We start from the raw sequence: 15,976 nt of genomic DNA on the forward strand, positions 1-15,976 counted from the left end.
ATGGAATATGGGGACATGAGGATATGGGATATGGGGATAGGGGATATGGGACATGGGGACATGGGATATGGGAACATGGGGATATGGGGACATGGGGACATGGGGATATGGGGACATGGGGGCATGAGACATGGGGTATGGGGACATGGGGATAGGGGATAGGGGATATGGGACATGGGGTCATAGGATATGGGATATGAGGACATGGGATATGGGGATATGGAATATGGGGACAAGGGGTATGGGATATGGGGACATGGGGATAGGGGATATGGGGACACAGGGACATGGGATATGGGGACATGGGACATGGGTTATGGGACATGGGGCCATTGCGCACATTTGGGTACAGGGGTCCCACGCGTCACTCCCCCCATCCTCCCCCCTTTTTCCCCGTCCCCCCCCATCCCCCCCTGTCCCCCCCCCTTCTCCCGGTGCCAGCGGAACCGGGGCTGACCCTGCCCCGGGCGGGGGCGGCGGCGGGGGGGGGGCGGCGCTTCCTCAGGAAACCCCCGGCCCCGCGCCCGCTGCTCCGCGGGGACCGGCGGCGGCGGCGGCTCGGCGGGGAGCGACCGAGGGGGTGCGAGGGGTGCGGGGGGGGGTGGGGGGTGCACACTCCGGGGGGGGGGGTTGCACGCTCAGGGGGGGGTTTGCACGCTCCTGGGGGGGTTTGCACGCTCAGGGGGGGGTTTGCACGCTCCTGGGGGGGTTTGCACCGATGGGTTTGCACGGGGAGGTTGCACGCCCCCGGGGGGGGGTGTGCGTGGATGGGGTTTGCACTGATGGGGGGGTTGCACGGGGGGGGGTTGCACGGAGAGGGGTTGCACGAAGCAGTTGCACACGCACGGGAGTTGCACGAGTGGGTTTGCACGGGGGACGGGGGGGGGTGCGCGGAGCGGGTGCACGCTCCCACGCTGGGTTTGCGTGGAGGGGGTGCACGGAGCAGTGGCACGCTCGTGGGGGTGGCACTCGTGGGCTTGCACGGAGCAGTTGCACACTCACAGAGGGGTTGCACGGGGCGGAGTGCATGGCAGGGTTGCATGGAGGGGTTGCACGGAGAGGTTGCACAGAGGGGTTGCAGAGAGTGTTGTGCATGGTGTGCTTGCGCATAGGGGTTGCACAGAGCAGTGTGCATGGCAAAGTTGCACGGAGGGGTTGCACAGAGGGCAATGCATGGCAGGATTGCATGGAGGGGTTGCACAGAGCAGTGTGCACAGAGGGGTTGCACAGAGGGGTTGCACAGAGGGAAATGCATGGAAGGATTGCACGGAGAGGTTGCACAGAGGGGTTGCACAAAGTGTTGTGCATGGTGTGCTTGCGCATAGGGGTTGCACAGAGCGCTGTGCATGGCAAAGTTGCACGGAGGGGTTGCACAGAGGGGTTGCACGGAGTGCAATGCATGGCAGGATTGCATGGAGAGGTTGCACGGAGGGGTTGCACGGAGGGGTTGCATTGAGAGAGGTTGCACGGAGGGGTTGCATGGGGGGGTTGCACAGAGGGCAATGCACGGCAGGATTGCATGGAGAGAGGTTGCACGGAGACATTGCACGGTGTGGTTGCACGGAGGGGTTGCACAGAGCAGCGTGCACGACGGGGTTGCACGACGGGGTTGCACAGAGGGGTTGCACAGAGGGGTTGCACAGAGGGGTCTCCAGCTTGCACCCATGGGGATGTTCCCTCGGGGTGCTCCGGTGCCACCCCGCTGCCGTGCCGCCCCCAGGCCATGCCTCTGCTGAAGAAAGCCCCCAAGGAGGAGGAGGAGGATGGCGACCCCTTCGCCGCCAGCCCCGAGAGCCGCTACCGGCGCCGGGCCACCTTGGAGCGCTTGGTGGGCTTGGCACCCTTCGGCCGCGCTCGCCGCCCCGGTCCCAAAAGCGGGGACGGGGACGGCGACGGGGACGGGGGTCGCGCCCGGGGGCTGCGGCGGCGTTCGGAGGATTTCGGGCTCCTGCGGAGGCTGCCGGGGAGGCGCAAAGCCAGCGTGGAGACCCTGAGCGAGCGGCCGGTCCCCAAACGCAGCTCGCTGCTGAGGTTGGCCCTGGGGACAAAGGGACGTCGGGGGTCCCTGGCCGAGCGCTCGCCGGGGTCACCCGAAGCCGACGGGGCGCCCGACGGGGACGGGGACGGCGGGGGACGGAGGCAGGAGGCGCGCAGCAAGGCCAAGGAGCCGCTGTCGGGTGAGCGGGGATGGGGGCGAGGGGGTGGGGGAGAGGTGGGGGGGGATATAGGGGACGTGGGGACATTGGGATGGGGACGTGGGATTGGGGGACATTGGGATGGGGACGTGGGGATGGGGACGTGGGATTGGGGGACATTGGGATGGGGACATGGGGATGGGGACATGGGATTAGGGGACATTGGGATGGGGACGTGGGGATGGGGACATGGGATCGGGGGACATTGGGATGGGGACGTGGGGATGGGAAGGGGGGACACTGGGATGGGGACATGGGATTAGGGGACATTGGGATGGGGACGTGGGGATGGGGACGTGGGAATGGGGGACATTGGGATGGGGACGTGGGGATGGGATTAGGGGACATTGGGATGGGGATGTGGGGATGGGACTAGGGGACATTGGATGGGGACATGGGGATGGGATTAGGGGACACTGGGATGGGGACGTGGGGATGGGATTAGGGGACATTGGGATGGGGACGTGGGGATGGGGACATGGGATCGGGGGACATTGGGATGGGGACATGGGGATGGGGACATGGGATTAGGGGACATTGGGATGGGGATGTGGGGATGGGAAGGGGGGACACTGGGATGGGGACATGGGGATGGGGACGTGGGATTAGGGGACATTGGGATGGGAACATGGGGATGGGATTAGGGGACATTGGGATGGGGATGTGGGGATGGGACTAGGGGACATTGGATGGGGACATGGGGATGGGATTAGGGGACATTGGGATGGGGACGTGGGGATGGGGACATGGGATCGGGGGACATTGGGATGGGGACATGGGGATGGGGACATGGGATTAGGGGACATTGGGATGGGGATGTGGGGATGGGAAGGGGGGACACTGGGATGGGGACATGGGGATGGGGACATGGGATTAGGGGACACTGGGATGGGGACATGGGGATGGGGACGTGGGATTAGGGGACATTGGGATGGGGACATGGGGATGGGGACATGGGATTAGGGGACACAGGGATGGGGACATGGGGATGGGGATGTGGGATTAGGGGACATTGGGATGGGGACGTGGGGATGGGGACATGGGATTAGGGGACATTGGGATGGGGACGTGGGGTTAAGGGACATGGGGACACAGGGACGGGGACATGGGGATGGGGACGTGGGATTGGGGGACATTGGGATGGGGACGTGGGGATGGGATTAGGGGACATTGGGATGGGGACGTGGGGATGGGGACATGGGATTGGGGGACATTGGGATGGGGACATGGGGATGGGGACGTGGGATTGGGGGACATTGGGATGGGGACGTGGGGATGGGAAGGGGGGACACTGGGATGGGGACATGGGGATGGGGACATGGGATTAGGGGACATTGGGATGGGGATGTGGGGATGGGGACGTGGGATTGGGGGACATTGGGATGGGGATGTGGGGATGGGGACGTGGGATTGGGGGACATTGGGATGGGGACATGGGGATGGGGACATGGGATTAGGGGACATTGGGATGGGGATGTGGGGATGGGGACGTGGGATTAGGGGACATTGGGATGGGGATGTGGGGATGGGGGACATGGGGATGGGGACGTGGGATTAGGGGACATTGGGATGGGGACGTGGGGATGGGAAGGGGGGACACTGGGATGGGGACATGGGGATGGGGACATGGGGAGGGGGAACATTGGGGTGGGGCCATGGGGGACGCCGAGCACCCAGCTGGACCTCCTGGCTGCCGGGTCTGCAGCACCCATGGGTGCCTCCCACACCCAGTGGGATGAACCCCCCTCCAATGACCCCAAACCCCTTCCAATGACCCTAAACCCCCCTCCAACACCCCCAAACCTCCCTCCAACACCCCAAACCCCACTCCAAAGACCACAAACCCCCCAAAACCCAAACCAATGACCCCAAACTCCCCCTCCAATGACCCCAGTACCCCCCTCCATCCCCTCCAGTGACCCCAAACCCCAAACCAATGACCCCTCCCCCCTCCCCCCAATGACCCTAGTACCCCCCCATCCCCTCCAATGACCCCAATACCCCCCTACATCCCTGCCAGTGACCGCAAACCCCCCTCCAATGACCCCAAACCCCCCTCCAATGACCCCCCTACATCCCCTCCAATGGCCCCAAACTCCAAACCAATGACCCCGAACCCCCTCCAATGACCCCAGTACCCCCCCACATCCCCTCCAATGCCCCCAAACCCCCCTCCAATGCCCCCAACTCCCCCTCCAACACCCCCAAACCCCTCTCCAGTGACCCCAAACCCTCCTCCAATGACCCCAGTACCCCCCCACATCCCCTCCAGTGACCCCAAACCCTCCTCCAATGACCCCAATACCCCCCTACATCCCCTCCAATGACCCCAAACCCCAAACCAATGACCCCAAACCCCCCCAGTGCTGGAAATCCTGGAGCTGATCCAGCGCCGCGAGCTGGTGGCGGCGGACGAGCAGATCATCGCGCTGGAGGCCGAGTGCGTGGCAGCAGCAGCAGCAGCAACAGCAGCGGTGACAGGGACGTCACCGTCCCCACCGTCCCCGGTCCCCGCAGCGGGGCGGCAGGCGCGGGACGTGGCCCTGCTGTACGAGGCGCTGCTGGCGCAGCTCTGGGCGGTGGTGGGCGAAGCGGTGCCAGCCGGCCGCCCCTACCCCCCCCTGCGTTTGGTGGTGCGGGTGCTGGAGCAGGAGGAGGCGGCCGACCGGCGGCACCCCCCGGGCACCCCGGGGCGCCCGCGCGCCCTGCGGCGCCGCTGGCAGGAGGCCGTGGGGCGAGCGGCGGGCGAGCGCTTGGCACAAGTGGCACCGGCCGCAGGGCTGGGGGCGAGGTTGGCGGCGCTGGCCGGCCGGCTGGTGGCCGACCTGGGGGCCGTGCGGTGCCACGTGGCCCCCGCTTACCCCGCCGAGTACGGCGCCTTCGGGGTCTACGCCCGCGGGTACCACCGGGCGCTGGCGCAGCAGCTGGGAGCCCTGGCGCAGCGGCCCCTGGCCGTGCCCGACCTCTACCTGCTGCTCGACTGGCACAGCAACGCCTACCCCAGGTGAGGCGCGCGGGCTGCTGGTGGCACCCATGGGACCCCCGTGGTGCCCATCCCCTCGGCACGCCGGGCACCCAGTGTCACCTGTGGGACCCAGTTATGCCATCCCCTTGGCACACTGGGTGCCTACTGGCACCTGTGGGACCCCGTGGTGCCCATGGGGTGCTTGTCCCCTTGGCATGCTGGGTGCCCATTGGCACCCGTGGGACCCCCGTGGTGCCATCCCCTCGGCACACTGGGTGCCCACTGGCACCCATGGGACCCCATGGTTCTTGTCCTCTTGGCACACCGGGCACCCAGTGTCACCTGTGGGACCCAGTGGTGCCCATCCCTTTGGCACACTGGGTGCCCACTGGCACCCATGGGACCCAGTGGTGCCATCCCCTTGGCATGCTGGGTGCCCACTGGCACCCATGGGACCCCATGGTTCTTGTCCCCTTGGCACAATGGGCACCCAGTGTCACCTGTGGGACCCAGTGGTGCCATCCCCTTGGCACGCTGGGTGCCCACTGGCACCCATGGGACCCCCTGGTGCCCATCCCTTGGCAGGCTGGGTGCCCACTGGCATCCATGGGACCCCGTGGTGCCCATCCCCTTGGCTCGTTGGGTGCCCACTGGCACCCGTGGGACCCCACGGTTCTTGTCCCCTTGGCACACTGGGTGCCTGCTGGCACCCATGGGACCCTCTGGTGCTTGTCCCCTTGGCACGCTGGGTGCCCATTGTCACCCATGGGACCCCCTGGTGCCCATCCCCTTGGCATGCCGGGCACCCAGTGTCACCTGTGGGACCCAGTGGTGCCATCCCCTTGGCACGCTGGGTGCCCACTGGCACCCATGGGACCCCCTGGTGCCCATCCCTTGGCACGCCGGGCACCCAGTGTCACCCGGTGCCACCCCTGGGCCCCCTCAGCACCCATTCCCTTCACCCTCTGGGCACCCCCCGTCACCCATGCCCCCCACCCCACCCCACTGCGCACCCGATGCCACCCCCCTGTCCCTCTGCGCACCCCCAGGGCTGTCCCCAGGGTGGTGGGTGGGTGACGCCGGGTGCTGCGATGCCCCCCCGGGGGGGTGCTCTGAGGGCTCTTTGCCCACAGGGAGGTGCTGGGGCACCCCGAAATCGGGGCCCTGCTGCAGGCACAGGCGCTGGGACCCCTCCTGCCCCCCGAGACCCAGAGGGGCCTCGAGAGGTCCTGCATCGCCGCCGTCAAGGTACAGCCCCAGTGGGGACGGGGTGGGCACTGGGGTGGCACTGGGGAAGGCACTGGTGGCACTGGGGTGGGCTCGTGAGGTGCACTGGGGTGGCACTGGGATGCATGGGGACAGAAATGGTGGGCACTGGGGTGGCACTGGGATGGGCACTGGGGTGGCATTGGGATGGGCATGGGGACAGCCACAATGGGCACTGGGGTGGCACTGGGACCAGTATGGAGACAAACACGTTGGGCACTGGGGTGGCACTGGGATTAGTACTGGGGTGGCACTGGGATGGACATGGGGACAGCCACAATGGGCACTGGGATGACACTGGGACAGGCACTGGGGTGGCACTGGGATGGGCTTGGGGACAACCACAATGGGCACTGGGACGGCACCAGTTTGGGCACTGGGACGTGCGCCACGACAAGTCCCAAGGCTGGGGGCAGGCGGTGGCCCTGCGCCCCCCTGTCCCCGTGCTCGATGTCCCCACGTGTCCCCGGTCCCCAGGCCAAGGTGGAGGTGGCGGTGGCGCAGGAGCTGCAGCTCAGCGAGGACACGTGGGCCGAGGAGGCTTCCAGCGATGACCTGCAGGAGGGACTGGCCACCCGTGTCACCGGGGTACGGCTCTGTCCCCTGTCCCCAACCCCTTGGGGACCCGGTGCCCTGCAGGGTGCCCCCCTCGCCCCCGTGGGGCTGCCTGGGTGTCCCACAAGGTGCCGGGGACACCAGGTTGTAGGGAGCACGGGGGACGTGGAGGGACATTGGGGTGGTGGCTGGCACCCTAGGGGACATTGGGGTGGTGGCTGGCACCCCAGGGGACACCGGGGTGGTGGCCACGTCCCCGTCCCCAACGGTGCCTGTGCCCACAGCTGCTGCGGGCGCACGTGGACCGAGCCCCCCAGATCACCCCCGAATTCGGCATGGAGATGGCCCACAGCCTGCTGGGCGTGCTGGTGGCCTTCCTGCACAGGTGGGCACGGGGACACGGGGTGGCGTGGGACAGGCGTGGGGACAGGGGGGGGACATGGGGGGACAGCAGATGGGCACGGCGAGGTGAGGAACCGGGGACGGGTGCAGGGACTCGGGGCAGAGCTGGGGTGGGTGTGGGGGACACGTTGGGGACAGGGGGCACTGGACGAGCGTGGGGACGGGGTCCCCAGGGTCCCCAGGGTGCCACCGTGGGTGACTCCCGTGGGTGCTGCAGTTTCCAGCGGAAGGTGGAGCGGTTCCTGGAGGCCCCCGGCGAAGCCACCCCCCCTGACGGTGCCACCGGCCGGGCCATCGCCCTGGTCAACTGCTGCCCCCCCTTCAGGTGAGGGCACCCCGGGCACTGGGTCCCTGGGGTGGGTGGGGTGCTGGGGGTCCCTGGTGGCTCCAGGGTGCTTGGGGTGCTTGGGGGATTCTGGTTCCTGAGGTCCCTGAAGTGCTTGGGGTGCTGGGGGTCCCTGGGGTGTTTGGGGTCCCAGAGGGATTTGGGGTCCTTGGGGTGCTTGGAGGTTCCTGGCGTCCCTAGAGTGCTGGGGGTCCTTTGAGTGCTGAGGGTCCCTGGTGTCTCCAGGGTGCTTAGGGGTCCCTGGTGTGCCCAGGGGTGCTTAGGGGATCCTGGTTCCTGAGGTCCTTGGGGTGCTTGGGGTCCTTGGGGGTCCCTGGGGAGCTTGAGGTCCCCAGGGTGCTTGAGGTCCTTGGGGTGCTAGAGGTCCCTGGTGTCCCCAGGATGCTTGGGGTCCCCAGGGTGCTTGGGGTCCCCAGGGTGCTCGGGGATCCCTGGTGTCCCTGGTGTCCCCGGGGTGCCGGGGCACCCTTCAGCACCCTCTGACTGCCCCGTGGCAGGGCCTTCGCCGAGCGCCTGGCGCAGTTTGGGCACCCGGAGGGTGAGGAGCCACGGCGCCAAGCCCACGCCACCCTGGACAAGGTGACGCGGCTCTGCAACCACGTCCTCACCCAGCGCCTCTTCGAGGACCTCAAGGTGAGGCGGGGATGGTGCCCCTGGGTGCCGGGCAGGGTGCCCACCCTTGGGTGCTGAGCTGGGGAGAAGCCCAGGGTGGTGGCGCCCATCTGTTGGGTGCTGGGTTGAGGTGAAACTCATGGTGATGGTGCCACCCTTGGGTGCTGGGTTGAGGTGAAGCCCCTGGTGATGGCACCACCCTTGGGTGCTGAGTTGAGGTGAAGCTCCTGGTGGTGGTGCCACCCTTGGGTGCTGAGTTGAGGTGAAGCTCCTGGTGGTGGTGCCACCCTTGGGTGCTGGGTTGAGGCGAAACCCATGATGATGGTGCCACCCTTGGGTGCTTGGTTTGAAGTTAAACCCATGATGGTGGTGCCACCCTTGGGTGCTGAGCTGAGGTGAAACCCCTGGTGATGGCACCACCCTTGGGTGCTGAGTTGAGGTAAAGCTCCTGGTGGTGTTGCCACCTTTGGGTGCTGAGTGGAGGTGAAACCCATGATGGTGGTGCCACCCTTGGGTGCTGGGTTGAGGTGAAGCCCACGACGATGCCTCCACCCTTGGGTGCCGAGTTGAGGTGCGAGGCCCCTGGGGGGCGAGGCCGGGGTGTCACCCACTGGGTGCCCGCCCCTCGCCCAGCCCTACTTCAACAAGCTGATGAAGCGCAAGTGGCTGACGAGCTCGGACGCCTTCGACACCATCGTGATGCTCATCACCAGCTTCACCCAGAAGCTGCGCTCGCTGCGCCCCGAGCCCTACCAGGTGGGTACCGCCGGGGGGGGCGGCAGCGACGGGCTGGGTGCCGGCGGCACCCGTGGGTGCTGATCCCGTGCGTGGCAGGTGCTGGTGAGCGAGATGCACCGGCGGGTGCTCATCGAGTACGTGCGGCCGCTGCTGCAGGCGCGCCTGGTCTGCACCTCGGCCAAAATGCGCGCCCGCGTGGCCGCCCGCCTGGGCGACGAAGCCCGGCAGCTCCGTGAGCTCTTCGGACGCTTGGTGAGCACCGGGACCCCCCCTGACACCCTCGCCCCGGCACCCAAGGGTGGTGCCAAGCCCAAAAAGCGGTGCTGAGACTGCGGTGCCCGCAGGATTCGGCCTCGCCCTGGTTGGATTCGGTGGTGCCGCGGCTGCGGGAGCTGCTGGTGCTGGAGGACACGGCGGCGCTGCAGATGGAGGTGGGCGTCCTGGTGCGCGACTTCCCCGATGTCCGGTGAGTGACGGTCCCCAAGGGGAGGAGATGGGGGGGGGGCAGCGGTCCCCGGGAGGGGGTGGCACGGCCACGCTGGACACCCTGACCCCGTGGGGATGGGACGCGTGTCCCCATGGGGATGGTGGCACGCGTGTCCCCATGGGGGTGGGAGCGAGGTGGCACTTGTGTCCCCATGGGGTTGGGAGCGAGGTGGCACGCGTGTCCCCATGGGGATGTGAGCATGGTGGCACGTGTGTCCCCATGGGGATAGAAGAAGGGTGGCACATGTGTCCCCCTGGGGTGGGAACATGGTGGCATGTGTGTCCCCATGGGGATGGGAGCTGGGCAGGATGTGGTGTCCCCATGGGGATGTGAGCAGGGTGGCACTTGTGTCCCCATGGGGATAGAAGAAGGGTGGCACTTGTGTCCCCATGGGGACAGGAACATGTGGCACGTGCGTCCCCATGGGGGTGGGAGCGTGGTGGCACACGTGTCCCTATGGGGATGGGAACATGGTGGCACGTGTGTCCCTGTGGGAAAGGGAGCCTGGTGGCACGTGTGTCCCCATGGGGATGGGAGCGTGGTGGCATGTGTGTCCCCAAGGCAATGGGAGTATGGTGGCACACGTGTCCCCATGGGGATAGAAGAAAGGTGGCACGTGTGTCCCCATGGGGGTGGGAACACTTGTGTCCCCATGGGAAAGGGAACAAGGTGGCACTTGTGTCCCTATGGGGATGGGAGTGTGGTGGCACGTGCGTCCCCATGGGGATGTGAGCATGGTGGCACTTGTGTCCCCAAGGGAATTGGAGCAGGGTGGCACATGTGTCCCCATGGGAATGGGAACATGGTGGCACATGTGTCCCTGTGGGAAAGGGAGCGAGGTGGCACGTGTGTCCCCATGGGATAGGAGAAGGGTGGCACGTGTGTCCCCATGGGGATGGGAGCATGGTGGCACATGTGTCCCCACCGTGACAGGAGCGAGGTGGCACAGCCAGGCAGGACGCCACCTCCCCGCAGGGACCGGGGCAGGACGTGGTGTCCCCACGGGTGGCAGGACGCCGCCTCTGTCCTTCCCGGCAGCCCCCGCCCGCTGCCGGTCCCTCCTGGCCGCCCGCCGCCGCCACCGCGTCCCGTGCCAAGTCCCCTCCCCGGCCCTGGGTCACCCGCGGCCACCCTCGGGGCTGGTGGCACGCGTGGGCCCTGCAGGACGAGGCCGGACACCCCCGGGCGCGGGGCCAAGCTCCGGCGCCTGGCGAGCTTTAAATAGCTCCAGTCAGGCCTTCAACTGGGACCAGTTAGAGCTGGGAAGAGGGCTGGCCCCAGAGCTGGCCGCACGCTCAGCCCGAAACAGGGCGCACGCTCACCCCAAAGCGGGGTGCGCTCTGACCCTAAAACAAGGTGCAGTGATCACCCAAAACAGGGTGCCCACTCTCCCTAATCTAGGTGCCCACTCACCCCAAGTTCGGGTGCTCACCCCAAATAGGGGATATTCTAACCCCAAAGCTGGGTGCCCACTCACCCCAAAACAAGGTGCAGTGATCACCTCAAACCAGGGTGCAATGCTCACCCCAAATAGCGGGTATTCTAACCCCAAACCAGGGTGCCCACTCACCCCAATCTGGGGTGCAATGCTCACCCCAAAGATAGGTGCCTGCTCACCCCAAAACAGGGTGCCTACTCACCCCAAAACAAGGTGCAGTGATCAACTCAAACCAGGGTGCGATGCTCACCCCAAAACAGGGTGCCCACTCTCCCCAGTCTAGGTGCCCACTCACCCCAAGCTTGGTGCAGTGCTCACCCCAAATAGGGGATATTCTAACCCCAAAGCTGGGTGCCCACTCACCCCAATCTGGGTGCCCACTCACCCCAAAACAAGGTGCAGTGCTCACCCCGAATAGGGGGCATTCTCACCCCAAAGCTGGGTGCCCACTCACCCCAATCTGTGTGCCCACTCACCCCAAAACAGGGTGCCCGCTCGCTCCAATCCGGGTGCCCACTCACCCCAAAACAGCGTGCCCGCTCACCCCACACCCAACCCCCTTCTCCCCCCAAACCCCACACCCCCTCTCTCACCACCCACCCCCGGGTCCCGCAGGAGGAAGCACGTGGCGGCGGTGCTGGACGTGCGGGGGCTGCGGAGCCAAGCGGCGCGCCAGGAGATCCTCGGGGTGGTGAAGGACCTGGAGCAGGGCGAGGGCGAGCCGGGGCTGCCCCGTGAGCGCGCTTTCTTCTCCGAGCTGGCCGTGACCCGCGAGGCGCGCTGCCTGCCCTTCGACCTGCAGCGCCTGGCGCGCCTCTCTCGCCTCCGTCTGCGGCGCCCGCACCCCGAGCGCCCGGCCGAGGCGCGCCTGTGACCCCGCTGCGGGGCGCTGCGCCCCAAAACCGGGCGCGAGGCGGTGCGCCGCGGCTGGGCGCACGCTCATCCCGAAGCTGGGTGCAACGCTGTGCTCCAGAGGTGGGTGCATGCTCACCCCCAGGCCTGGGTGCAAGGTTGCGCCCCAAAACTGGATGCAACACTACACCCCAAAACTGGGCGCACGCTCACCCCAAATCTGGGTGTAATGCTGCATCCAAAGTTGGGTGCATGCTTACCCCAAAGCTGGAAGCAATTCTGCATCCAAAGCTGTGTGCAACATTGCACCCCAAAGCTGGATGCAACACTACACCCCAAAACTGGGTGCACGCTCACCCCAAAGCTGGGTGCATGCTCACCCCAAAGCTGGGTGTAATGCTGCATCCAAAGCTGGGTGCAAGGTTGCACCCCAAAGCTGGGTGCGCGCTTACCCCAAAACTGGGTGCACGCTCACCCCAAATCTGGGAGCAATTCTGCATCCAAAGCTGGGTGCAACACTACACCCCAAAACTGGGTGCACACTCACCCCAAATCTGGGTGCCTCTCTGTCCTGCAGAGCCGGGTGCATTGCTGCACCCCAAACCTGGAGGTGTTGCAGCGCCCTGAGGCCGGGTGAGCGCAGCACCCCAAAAAACTGGGTGCACCCTAAGGCTGGGCGAGCGCCGCACCCCAAAACCGGGTGCGTTGCTGTGCGGGGCTCACTCTGGGCACTGCGGGACCCCTGTAGAAAATGCCATAAAAGCTGTAATTTAACGCTCCGGGGTCCTCGTGTGGGGACAGGGGACGCGGGGACCCCCGCCTGTGGTGTACGGGGGGGGGGCCACGTGTGAGGCCGCGTCCCCGTGCGCCGCCGCCGCAGGGGTGGGGAGGAAGGAAGCGCCGCGTGTCCCTCGTGTCCCTCGTGTCCCTCGCCGGGAAGCCGGGAAGCCACCGCAAGGGCAGGGAGGGCGAAGGGGACGGGGGGGGGACACCGCTTCCCGGCACCGCGGCCTCATCCTGCGGTGACGGGGACCCCAGTGTGGCTTGGGGACAACCCAAGGAGCGGTGGCCGAAGCCAGCGGGGTGGTTGGAAATTTGGGGGGGGGGGACGTGGGACGCCGAGGGCTTGGGGTCACCTTGGCCTTGCTCCATTCAACCCCACCCTGACCTGGCGCTGGCGCCCGGATTCGGCGCCTCTTGGGGACACCCTGTCCCCCCCCCCGTGGCGGTGCCAAGGGGACGGCCACCCCTAACCGCTGTCCCCTGCTGTCCCCTGAGTGCTCAGCACTGACTCATTGGGGCTCCGTGCCCTGCTTTGGGGGTGCCACCCATGGGGCCACCACCCTTGTCCCCTTCTGGGGCCACCACCCTTGTCCCCTTCTTTTTGTGTGTGTCCCCCCCCCCTCCTCGCCGGGTCCTGCGTGGCGCCGTGGCAAAAAATAGGCGAGTGCCGGATCCGGCCAGGAAGGAGCAAGGGCTAAAAATAAGCGGCCCCCCCCCGGCACGGCCCCGGTGGGAGCGGGGCCAGGGCCACCGTCCCCGTGCCGTGGGAAGGGGCCGGTGGCGGCGGGGACGGAAGCGGCAGCGCCGGGGCTGCGGGAAGGGCAGGGGGGGACCGGGGGGAGCGGGGGTAAAGGGGGTGGCACGGGGAAAAAGGGGGTGGCACGGGGAAAAAGGGGGTGGCACGGGGATAAAGGGGGTGGCACGGGGAAAAAGGGGGTGGCACGGGGTGGCGTGGCGAGGGGACAAGGGTGGCACCGAGTGGGGGCACAAGAAGTGAGGGATGGGGGGTGGGGGGCACGGGGGTGCCACCATGGGGGACAGGGATGTGGCCTTTTGGGGACACGTGGGGCTGGGGGTGTCACCATGCAAGGACGCATGGGGACAAGGATGTCACCATGCCCAGACACAAGAGGACAGGGATGTCACCATGTGGGGACAAAGATGTGACTTTGTGGGGACGCGTGGGGATGGGGATGTCACCATGAAGGACACATGGGGACAGGGATGTCACCATATGGGGACAGGGATGTCACTGTGCCTAAAAACATGGGGCCACAGATGTCACCATGTGGGGACACAAGGGGACAGGGATGGGACCATGCCCAAACACAAGAGGACAGAGATGTCACCATGAGGGGACACAAGGGGAGAGGGATGTCACCATGTGGGGACAAAGATGTGACTTTGTGGGGACACGTGGGGCTGGGGATGTCACCATATGGGGACCGGGATGTCACTGTGCCTAAACACAAGGGGACAGGGATGTCACCATGTGGGGACACATAGGGATGGGGATGTCACCATGGAGGGACACACAGGGACAGGGATGTCACCATGTGGGGACACATAGGGATGGGGATGTCACCATGCAGGGACACATGGGGACAAGGATGTCACCATGCCCAAACACAAGGACAGGGATGTCACCATGCAGGGACAAAATGGGACAGGGATGTCACCATGTGGGGACAAAGATGTGACCTTGTGGGGACACATGGGGACATGGGGCTGGGGATGTCACCATGAAGGACACATGGGGACAGAGATGTCACCATGTGGGGACAAAGATGTGACTTTGTGGGGACACGTGGGGCTGGGGATGTCACTGTATGGGGACAAGGATGTCACTGTGCCTGGACACATGGGGACAGGGATGTCACCACGTGGGGACACATAGGGATGGGGATGTCACCATTCCCTGACACATGGGGACAGGGATGTCACCATGCGGGGACAGTGCTGTGACCCCACGGGGACCCTCGGGGCCGTCTCCTGCCTCCAGCAGCAGCCCCCAGGGACAGAAGCGCCCCCCGGTGCCACAGCCCCCCCAGGTCCCCAAGGGGGGGGACACGGCTCAGGGTGTGTCCCGCGTGTCCTGGCGTGTCCCTGGCGTGTCCCTGGCGTGTCCCTGGCGTGTCCCTCGTGCCAGCCCGGCGTGAATCACCGCGCTCCTGACGTCAAGGCCGGGTGCGGAGGAAAACGGCGGCAGGAAACCCCCCCGGGGGGGGGGGGGGGGACACAGGGGGGCAGCGGGGCCTGGGGGGGGGGACGTTGGAAGGGGTAAGGGGGTACAGCAAAGGGGGGGGGGGGCAGGGTGGGAGCAGCCCCCCCAGTGGTGGGGGTGGGGGTCGGGGGGGGCTGGCTGCTGCTCTTCGTTCCCAAGTGGCAGGGAGCCCCCCCCCCAAATTGGGCAGGAGCCCCCCAAACTGGGTGGGACCATCCCAAACTGGGCACTGGCTGCATCCAAACTGGGCAGGGGCTCCTAAAACTGGGCAGGACACCCCCAAACTGGGCATTGACCCCCTCCAAACTGGGCAGGGACCCCTGAAACTCATCAGGACGCCCCCTCCCCGAACTGGGCAGGAGCCTCCCAGACTGGGCAAGACCCCTCAGACTGGGCAGGACCCTCCCAAACTGGGCATTGACCCCCTCCAAACTGGGCAGGGACCCCTAAAACTGGGCATTGACCCCCCCCCAGACTGGGTATTGATGCCCTCAAAACTGGGCAGAACCCCTCCAAACTGGGCAGGGACCCCTGAAACTGGGCAGAAGCCCCCCCAGACTGGGCATTAACCACCTCCAAACTGGGCAGGAGCCCCCCAAACTGGGCATTGACCCCCCTCCAAATTGGGCAAGACCCCTCAGACTGGGCAGAACTCCCCAAACTGGGCGTTGACCCACTCTAAACTGGGCAGGGACCCCCCAGACTGGGCGGGACCCCCCCCAGACTGGGCATTTATGACCCCCAAAACTGGGCAGAACCCGTCCAAACTGGGCAGGGACCCCTGAAACTGGGCAGGACCCCCCCAAACTGGGCATTGACCCACCTCCAAATTGGGCAAGACCCCTCAGACTGGGCAGAACTCCCCAAACTGGGCGTTGACCCACTCTAAACTGGGCAGGACCCCCCCAGACTGGGCATTGATGCCCCCCAAAACTGGGCAGAACCCCTCCAAACTGGGCGGGGACCTCTAAAACTGGGCAGAAGCCCCCCCCCCAGACTGGGCATTAACCACCTCCAAACTGGGCAGGAGCCCCCCAAACTGGGCAGGGACCCCTGAAACTGGGCAGGACCACTCCAAACTGGGCAAGGACCTCTGATACTGGGCAGGACCCT

At 66.2% G+C, this 15,976-nt stretch overlaps 1 protein-coding gene across 1 annotated transcript; it reads left to right on the forward strand.

Annotated features, from left to right (window-relative positions):
- Positions 1-399: 399 nt before the first annotated feature.
- EXOC3L2 (exocyst complex component 3 like 2) lies at positions 400-12,630 on the forward strand. Its single transcript, XM_068664612.1, has 12 exons — positions 400-580; positions 1,721-2,177; positions 4,560-5,199; positions 6,294-6,408; positions 6,904-7,014; positions 7,266-7,366; positions 7,601-7,708; positions 8,227-8,362; positions 8,975-9,097; positions 9,176-9,331; positions 9,424-9,545; positions 11,620-12,630. Exons 2-12 carry the CDS (start codon positions 1,724-1,726, stop codon positions 11,876-11,878), a joined length of 2,325 nt encoding a protein of 774 aa, XP_068520713.1. The 5' UTR covers positions 400-580; positions 1,721-1,723; the 3' UTR covers positions 11,879-12,630.
- Positions 12,631-15,976: the final 3,346 nt, after the last annotated feature.

This window comes from Anas acuta, chromosome 34 (assembly GCF_963932015.1).
Source record: "Anas acuta chromosome 34, bAnaAcu1.1, whole genome shotgun sequence".
NCBI lineage: Eukaryota > Metazoa > Chordata > Aves > Anseriformes > Anatidae > Anas > Anas acuta.